The sequence below is a fragment of the Electrophorus electricus genome, chromosome 8 (assembly GCF_013358815.1).
Source record: "Electrophorus electricus isolate fEleEle1 chromosome 8, fEleEle1.pri, whole genome shotgun sequence".
Classification (NCBI taxonomy): Eukaryota; Metazoa; Chordata; class Actinopteri; order Gymnotiformes; family Gymnotidae; genus Electrophorus; species Electrophorus electricus.
The window spans coordinates 7,177,357-7,186,539 of NC_049542.1; the positions used below are offsets into that span (position 1 = coordinate 7,177,357).

General features: G+C 43.2%; 1 protein-coding gene across 1 annotated transcript in view; it reads left to right on the forward strand.

Moving 5' to 3' along the window:
* Window positions 1-9,159, forward strand: part of LOC113567917 (capping protein, Arp2/3 and myosin-I linker protein 3-like) — a 21,579-nt gene extending 12,420 nt beyond the window's left edge. The window contains exons 11-26 of the mRNA XM_035529168.1: window positions 130-224; window positions 500-586; window positions 2,165-2,274; window positions 2,352-2,429; window positions 3,396-3,472; window positions 3,659-3,763; window positions 4,191-4,260; window positions 4,516-4,597; window positions 5,389-5,485; window positions 5,997-6,051; window positions 6,958-7,130; window positions 7,313-7,381; window positions 7,746-7,839; window positions 8,507-8,605; window positions 8,856-8,981; window positions 9,145-9,159. Of these exons, the coding sequence (XP_035385061.1) occupies window positions 130-224; window positions 500-586; window positions 2,165-2,274; window positions 2,352-2,429; window positions 3,396-3,472; window positions 3,659-3,763; window positions 4,191-4,260; window positions 4,516-4,597; window positions 5,389-5,485; window positions 5,997-6,051; window positions 6,958-7,130; window positions 7,313-7,381; window positions 7,746-7,839; window positions 8,507-8,605; window positions 8,856-8,981; window positions 9,145-9,159 (1,432 nt within the window). The remainder of the gene's footprint in view (window positions 1-129; window positions 225-499; window positions 587-2,164; window positions 2,275-2,351; window positions 2,430-3,395; window positions 3,473-3,658; window positions 3,764-4,190; window positions 4,261-4,515; window positions 4,598-5,388; window positions 5,486-5,996; window positions 6,052-6,957; window positions 7,131-7,312; window positions 7,382-7,745; window positions 7,840-8,506; window positions 8,606-8,855; window positions 8,982-9,144) is intronic.
* Window positions 9,160-9,183: the final 24 nt, after the last annotated feature.

Consider the following 9,183-nt stretch of genomic DNA (forward strand, 5'->3'; position numbering starts at 1 on the left):
GTTCTGTCTATTCTGTGTGCTGTATGTAAAAGTGTAATAAACTCACATGCAATTGTTTGGGTTCATATGTGTGTGTGTTGTGTATGTGTGTGTGTGTGTGTGTGTGTGTATGTGCATGCTCATTTGTAGTGACTTTCCTCAGAAGCTGTCAGTTGCACTATCAGACAATCCCGCATCAGTAATCCACTCTCTTAACCTGGCACATAACACACTGGACAACCAAGGTACCATTTTTGCACACACACACACACGTGTGCACACACACACACACACACACACACACACACACACACACACACACACACACACACACACACCTTCTCCATGACATAAAGCATAATACAACTAGTATTGTAGATTACTAATTTCATGTGTTTATAAATGAGAGTCAATTTGTTTTAATAAAACATATTTTGATTTAATATTTTATTAATATAAAAAAAATTGTAAGTTTTCTTCAAATTAATACTGCTTTAATACCGCCTCTCTCTCTTCACAGGTGTGTGTAATCTGATACAGCAGGTGTGTCGGCTGAGTAAAGGCCTCCGTGTCCTTAATCTGTCCAAAACTTCACTCTCTTCTAAAGGTGGGGACTGCCTCCATGCTTCCACTTTAGCTTTCTTTAGAAGGAAGAGAGCCAGAGCTCAGGTCTTAACCTAAACATAAAACCAAGCTATAAACACCTATATCAAGACCAGGGTCTTTACAGTTGCCATTTTATTCGGCTCTGTTCATTTTGGGATGTCATATCTTTCACATCTGCATGTGAAATGTGGTGTGTAGTGAAGAGGTGTGAGACTCTTGACATCCTTCAGAGGTGAGTTATAAGAGCTTTATGTCAGCTGTGTCATTGCTCTGTCCTGACTCTGAAAAAAAATTGAAACAGTATGCTTAAAAATAGTATATATATATATATATATAAAGTTTATTCTTTGAGGAACAGACAACAGCCAGCTATCATGTGCACCCAGTGAAATATGCATCAGTGTTCTCATCAAAAATTCACATGCAAAATGTGATTTTCGGAGAAACAGCAAGCATTCACAAATTACATCTGCGTCATTATTCATGTCCCAACTGCGCAGAACAGATCCTTTTCCTGCCTGAACTGTCTGGGTGGTGACTTCTGCAGATTGTACTCATTTTATCCATTGAAAATGAAGGGGTTTCTGGTGTGCGTGCGTGTGTGTGTGTGTGTGTGTGTGTGTGTGTGTGTGTGGTTGAGTGGATGTATGTCTGTGTGTGTCTGAAATGCTCCAGTTAACAAATTACACAGTGGATGAAGTACCCAGCTGTGCATGTACTGGGAAGTGTGAGCAGCTTGATTTGCTCACAGTGTGCAGTTAAAAGTGGGCATAGCTCTCCATGTGTGTGATTGGCATTGTATGTAGCTAGTATTGCGTGTGTGTGTGTGTGTGTGTGTGTGTGTGTGTAGCTGACATTCTTGCTTGTCAGTGTGTGAAACTGTTGCAGCAGTGTGTCATGATCAGAATTCATATGTATAACAGTGTGTGTATCTGATGGTGTGTGTCGGTGGCAGTATATGTAGTATGTTAATATGTGTAGGTGACAGTGTGTAACTAAACAGTATGTGTTGGTGCCTTTGTGTGTAGCTATCAGTGTGTGTTGGAGTCAGTATGTATAGCTATCGGTGTGTGTTGCTATTGGTGTATGTAGCTATCGGTGTGTATAGCTATCGGTGTGTGTAGATTCCAGTGTGTGTAGTTATTAGTGTGTAGCAGTGTGTGTAGTTATCAGTGTGTGCTGCTATCAGTATGTGCCTACTGGACACCATCTCAATGATTTATTTGCTGTCTGCATGTTTCTGCCTTTCTGCTGTGATTCTTTAGCTCCACCTGTCCTCTGTTTCCCGGGATGGTTCCCTGGATGGGTGACACACTCGTTAAGTGCAACTGCTTCATGTAAAGCACATCTGTGGTTTAGAGAAAGCCAATTTACTGCTGTGTTAAAGGTCTGAAAGAGCCGAAGTACAAAATGACTTCGAAACCATCAAGGATCAGTAATAGCCGCATCTCTCTCTCTCTGTCTCTCTCTCTCTCTGTCTCTCTCTCTCTCTCTCTCTCTCTCTCTCTCTCTCTCTCTCTCTCTCTCTCTCTCTCTCTCGCTCTCATGCACTCTCTCTCTCTTTCTCTCTCTCTCTCAGGTGTGGTCTCTCTCTCTCAGGCTCTTTGCTCTAATGATGATTACTCAAATTCACTCCTTCATCTGGATCTAAGCAAGAATCCTGGCATACTCTCAGGAGAGGATGCAACGGTCAGACAGCACACACACACACACACGCTTATGCACACAGGAGTGGGGACTAATTCTGGGTCATGGTCTTTGTGCAGCATCTGCACATGTTCCTGTCCCAGCCCAACTGCCTGGTGCATTTGGACCTGTCAGCCACAGACTGCTGTGTAGGCTCTGTGAGTACATCTTAACACCTCCTCAGACATTATTTTCATTGTTTTAGCTCATTTTCAGATTTACTTTCCCAGGGGTGTTCAATATATGTCAGACTGTTGAATAAAATCATAATCACAGACGGAGCTCAGAGATTTAATTGCTTTTAATTTATCCCCAGAATTTTCATGTGTGAAACAGGAGTAGCTAGTTCAGTCTCCACTACTTAACTTCCACAACACACCCATCTTATACATAGCTAATGGCTAAGGTCACGGTTCCTAAAATGCATAAAGTACCCAATATAGAAAGCACTGGAAGATGTATAGAAAATGCACACTGTTAGTTTAACCTGCCAACCCCCTGAGTGCAGCTGACACTACTGCCTAGAATATCCCATAAAGACTTTTGACTCCACAACACAAGTTATATGCAGCATCTCCCTCCTTAAAGAGCTGACACAGCAAACTGGGTGAATAGAGGTTGTGCAGCGTGACCATGTGCCTCCATGCACTCAAAGGAGAGCTGTAAGCTTTGCTAGAAACTCTGAAGAAGCTCAAAATGCTTTTAGATCACTCAGCAGAGGAAAAGCGAGGGATGTTGCTGTCTTTCTCTCCCTGTGGGAAAATGACACAGGTGGGATTTGAAGCTCTCAGTTGTGGGCTGCATCTGTTTTCTGCAAAGCTTTTATTGAATTATTATTATTTTTTTACATCTTTCGCTTTTTACTTCTCTGTCTGCTATTCGGGGAAGAAACTGCTGACTGTCAAAAACATCAATATTTGTCAGAATGTTATTATGCAGGCAATTTTCCATCTCTTTTTATCTCTCTTGAACTCTTTATCTCTTTTTCTTTGTGTGACACCCCGCTCTCATGTCCCCCTCCTCCCTCTCTGAGTCGTCCCCCCCCCCCCCCCCACACACACACACACATATTCCCCTCCACCCGTGTTGGTTCTGCCTCTATTGGCGCCGCCTCTGTCTGGCAGCTGTTTGGGGCTCTGCTCAGGGGATGCTGTGCTGACCTCTCTTATCTCAACCTCTCCAAAAACTCCTTTTCTCACAGGTCAGGTCCTCTCCACCTCTCTCCTCTCCGTTCCTTTGCCATTTGTGCAGTGTAACACCAATCTAACTCTTGACTCTATGCATTGTCCACTAAGATTAATTAAATAAATATTTATGGTACATTGATTAGCTGAAAATCATACTTCACATCTTTTCTCCCTCTCTGTGTCTTTATCTTTTCACTTAGGAAAGTGAAAGAGAGCCTGCCATTGTTCCGCCAGTTCTTCAACTCGGCGTTCAGTCTCATGCACGTCAGCCTGGCATCCACAAAGCTTCCCCCAGATGCGCTCAGGTGAGATGGCCACGCTCGTACCTTGGTGTTTAGAGTTCAGCTTCCCGTCTGTCTCGCATGGCGTCACTTCCCCTACCCTATGAACTGTTTGCTCTGACACTCAGAATGGACGCCGTGAGGGAAGGGCACTTGGGAGGTTAAAGGCGGTCTGCCCCACTCTTGACCCCTCACTCATGTAAAAGTCAAATGGGCTCTGGCTAACACATTTGGATGATTTATGTATTACTGTGGCAATGTGGTTAGATTTAGGTCTGCCCTGCTCTTCGCTAGACATTAGCAAAGATAAAAATCTTTAGGTTCATACACAGAGATACAGCTATGTGTGTTTATGTGTTTCTAATACCATTTTTGGAATAAAAACAGGTTTTGCACTTTATATTCTACCATTCTTTTACTTTCTTTCTTTCTTTGTTTCTTTCTCTGGAAGGAATCTGTTCTTAGGTCTGACCAACAACCCTCACATCAATGACATGCACCTCGATATCAGTGGCTGTGAGGTACCTCTCATACATTGTGTTGTGCACCTGTGTGTTTGTGTTGTTGGCACTGTGCTATGAATAAACTGAATATTTTTATGACAATTTATATATGTGGTTACTTTTTGTTATTTATTTTTTGTTTTGTTAGGCCAACCTTCAGTGGAATCAAGTGTTTAAATAAAGGACATGTGGGAAACTCATGAGCATGTCTTAAGGAGGGTGTAAAAGAGAATATAACCATCTGTCCGTCTCTGTGTCTCTCTCTCTGAATAGCTGAGATCAGCAGGTGCTGCTGTAATACAGGAACTCTTTCCCCGTGTCACCTCTATCGCCACGTTGGACATCTCAGACAATGGTGAGCTCACCGATGACTCCAGTGATACAAAACACTGTGGCCCTGTATAGTTGCAGTGTTAGGTTTCTCAGCTTTGTTTATTCATGTTGGTTTATAATGACTCAAAAAGCAGCTGTAATTTATGATGAAGTAGCCTTAATCATAGGGCTCCCCTAATCAGGGTGTGTGTGTGTTTGTGTGTCTGTGTGTGTGTGTGTGTGTGTGTGCGTGTGTGTGTGCGTGTGTGTGAGAGAGTGTGTGCGTGCTTGTGCGTGCGTGTGTGTGTGAGTGTTCATATATGCATATCTGTGTGTGTTAAGGCTAGCTGTGTGTGTGTGTGTGTGTGTGTTAAGGCTAGCTGTGTGTGTGTTAAGGCTAGCTCTGTGTGTGTGTGTGTGTGTGTGTGTGTATTAAGGCTAGCTGTGTATGTGTGTGTGTGTGTGTGTTAAGGCTAGCTGTGTGTGTATGTGTTAAGGCTAGTTGTGTGTATGTGTGTGTTAAGGCTAGCTGTGTGTGTGTGTTAAGGCTAGCTGTGTCTGTGTTAAGGCTAGCTGTGTGTGTGTGTGTTAAGGCTAGCTGTGTGTGTGTGTTAAGGCTAGCTGTGTGTGTGTGTGTTAAGGCTAGCTGTGTGTGTGTTAAGGATAGCTGTGTGTGTGTGTTAAGGCTAGCTGTGTGTGTGTGTGTGTGTGTGTGTGTGTGTGTGTGTGTGTGTGTGTGTGTGTGTGTGTGTGTGTGCGTGCGTGTGTGTTAAGGCTAGCTGTGTGTGTGTGTGTGTGTTAAGGCTAGCTGTGTAACTGTGTGTTTCGCCCCAGGGTTTGATGCAGATCTGCTCAGTGTGTTGCCGGCTCTGTCCAGACATCCCTCACTCAAGCACCTTCATCTTGGCAAAAACTTTAATGTCAAAAGCAGGTAACACCTGTATGTATGTGATAGAGGGAGAAACACACAGGTTAGCACTGCAATATAGTGCTGTAGTGATGTAGCAGAGAGCTCAAATCCAAGACTTCACATTCCACTGTAGCCTCTAAGATCAGGACTCAAACTAAGGTCTGTTACTGAATTACAAGTGTCAGCAATAGGCTCATGTCCATAAGATTCAAGAATTTTTATTCTGTATCATTTTCTTTACTGTAGTACAATTACACTGTAATACATATTGTAACTGAATGTAGTTAGAGTAAATCTCTGACACGTAATGACAGGTGATCACAGAAGGTATGAGGTAACTCCACCACTGTGAAAATAATGGTCTTAGACATTCACCGTATGTGTCAGTTTGACACCTGTTATTGTACCGTGAAAGCATTGTTGAGTTGATTTAGTAACGGCTGTCAGAGCAGTGACTAAGCTGAGGGGAAGTGGGTCATCATCTCTTCGTCCTGCTCCTGTTCTCCACCATGTCTAATTCCTTTCCGCATAGACTGTTGGATGATGTTCTGCAGAAGCTTGTCCAGCTCATACAAGAAGAAGAGTGTGTAAGTGGACCACACTGAAACTCACACTGGAATTCACCACACACTCTAGTACATTCTGCTACATTAAATATGCACCTTCTCAAACACAGCTGGGACACATTAACTTGGGTTACTTCCTTGAATGAACACGCATGCATATGCGCCTCCCGCCACACACACACACACACATTAACGCACACTCACATACACACACACACACACACACACACACAAACACACATACACACACAGAACTATGTTTAATTGTAGAGCACCATATTGTGCATCCTGAATAATTGGCAGTGTTTATAAGATTATGGCAGACTTTGTGTTTAACATTGCACAGAACTCCCCCCATAGCTCTTTCTTCTCTACATGATCTACTCCCCTCTTCTCTCTTCTCCTCTCCTCTCCTCTCCTCCCTTGTCCTGCATGTGATCAGTATACATGGATCTGTGTTAACTGCTGTATTGGCCCATAGTCTGTCTTAAAACTCAGCATACGGAAAATCCGTGGCAGAAGCCATATGATAAATATGGGATAATGATGAAGTGGTTTTCTTTCATTATCTCAGTGCATCCTGTCTTCTTTTATCACTTCAGTTACCCATCATCAGCACTCACCCCCGCCCCAATTCGCTTAGTTCGTTTCAGTTAAAATAGTTCAGTTTGATGTGATTTGATTTAACATGATTCATTTCAATTTAGTTCTGTTCAGTTAAATTCATTTGGGTTCAGTTGAAACTAATTCAGTTTAGTCTTATCCATTCCTTTAGATTTAGTTCAATAATGTGCAATAACACCTACGCAATGACTCTCTCCATCTTTCCTCTTCTTTCTTCCCCTCGATCTTTGTCTGTCTCTCTCACTCCCTCTCTCTCTCTCTCTTTCCCGCCCCTCTCTCTCTCTGTCTCTGTCCCTATCCCAGGTACTGCAGTCTCTCTCCCTGGTGGACTCTCGGCTGCGCTCACGGGGCACGGTCCTGGTGAATGCACTGGGCAGCAACGCTTGCCTCAGGAAGGTGGACCTCAGCGGAAACGGCCTGGACGACATCGGTGCCAAGATGCTCAGCAAAGCGTTGCAGATCAACACCACACTGAGGTGGGCTGGGGAGAGGGGCAAGAAACACAAACACATACAGAGAGAGAGAGAGAGAGAGAGAGAGAGCGAGAGAGAGAGATAAGGGGGTAGAAATGAGAGCTGTGATCTTAGCAGGTTTTACTATCTTCTGCTTTAATGCTTTAGAGAGGCTCCAGCAGGCATGCACTCTGTGTTTCTAATAGGAGTGTGACATGGGACCGCAACAGCACCACAGCTACAGGACTGATGGACGTGGCACGAGCCCTGGAACAGTAAAACATACACACACACACACACACACACACACGTACCTCTGCCTCTTTTGTAGATTTTAGCTGTAATAATAAGTAAATTACAAAAGCACTCACTCAGAGATAAAGCATGACCGAGGCAAATTTTGCCGTGGTTAAGAGTGATTATATCATATTTAAAATGCACTTTCCTTAGGAAATGCAGATCAACGACACAAATGACAAAAGATCTTATTATGCTGGGTGCACACAAACCCTTCAGCTGAAGTTATTTTTGTCTCACTAAATCAATTCTGATTTAGAAATTTCAGATTTGTACCAGAGGCTTCTCTTCTCTTCTCTTCTCTTCTCTTCTCTTCTCTTCTCTTCTCTTCTCTTCTCTCAGTAATTTCACTTTGCAGTATATGCCCATCCCACTGAGTGATGTCACGCAGGCATACCGCATAGCTCCAGAAAAGACGGAGCAGGCGCTCACCAAGGTACGCTACTACACCAGCTGTTTCACACCTTCAGTTACAGGCGTAAAGGCACTAGACACTACTGAGACTCATTATGCTGTATAGTATCACATCACAAGTATATAATGCCTATATACCCTGTGCTACACTGTGTGGTATTAACTACTGTTTGTTAGTAGGGGTTATGATATTAAATAACTGATATCCTTATAACAACTTTGTTAATGTCTGCAAGATCATTGTAATGTTGTCAGCTACATTCTCATTCATGTGCTCCTGTGAGAATGTCATTTAATATAAATGAGAAAACAATCCATTTTGTGAAATAACTGTAGCAGGCATTCATGTCATGTGCTCTAATGAAATTGTAATTTATTATACTCTTTATTTTATGATTTATGTACTGATGCGCATAAATCCCAACAAAGCTTTTCTTGTAAATTAAATCGTGGAACTATCATACCTTTAGAATGCATTTGTCTGACGCTAAGGCACAACACTAATTATGCAGAGTAGATCACAGGAGATATGAGTTGAAGGGCCTTTTTAAATCTTTGCATGGTCATAGTTTGGAGATCTCAGCTGTGTGTGTAGAGGATACTGAGGTACCCCATTTTTGGAGGTGTGGGGCATCATAAGTGCGGAAAGCAGAGTGATTACGATGATGGCACTTTTTGTGTTCTTCCAGATTCAGCGTGCTTTGCTGAGGAACAACCAAACCCAGCGTTTCTCACAGAGACAAGCACTGCGTCTGCACCAAGGCCTGGTAACCAGCACTGCTGAACAGGTGTGTGTGTGTGTGTGTGTGTGTGTGTGTGTGTGTGTGTGTGTGTGCCTGTCTCTTCAGGTAATGGAGAAGTTATATGCACAGGAACAGAAGCAGGTGTTTGTGTGTGTGTGTGAATGTGTGGTGTCTGCTGCATCTGTGTGTGAGTGGGCATCTGATATTTTGACTTAGCAGTGCAGATGTGTGTGTGTCTGTGTGTGTGTGTGTGTTTGTGTTTATGCAGGTATCTGATATTGTGTCTTGCCCTCAGGTGATGGAGCGCTTGTGTGTGCGGGTGCAGCAGCAGGTATGTGTTCTACGTGGTGTGGCAGAGGTTGAGGACCTTCAAGCAGCAAAACAGGTTCTGAAGGAGGCCCGTAACTCTCGCGCGGTGAGTGTGTGTTTCTTTCTGTTTGTGTGTGTGTGTGTGTGTGTGTGTGTGTGTGTGTTAGCCACAACTGAATAGGAAGAAAGTACACATAAATAATTAAACAGCAGCACTAATCTTAGGTTTTGACTCTTTAGTATAATGTACAGTTGCCTGTATTGTGTCTGCAAAGAGGGTGACATTCTGACATTCTTCCTATCTCTTTCACCCT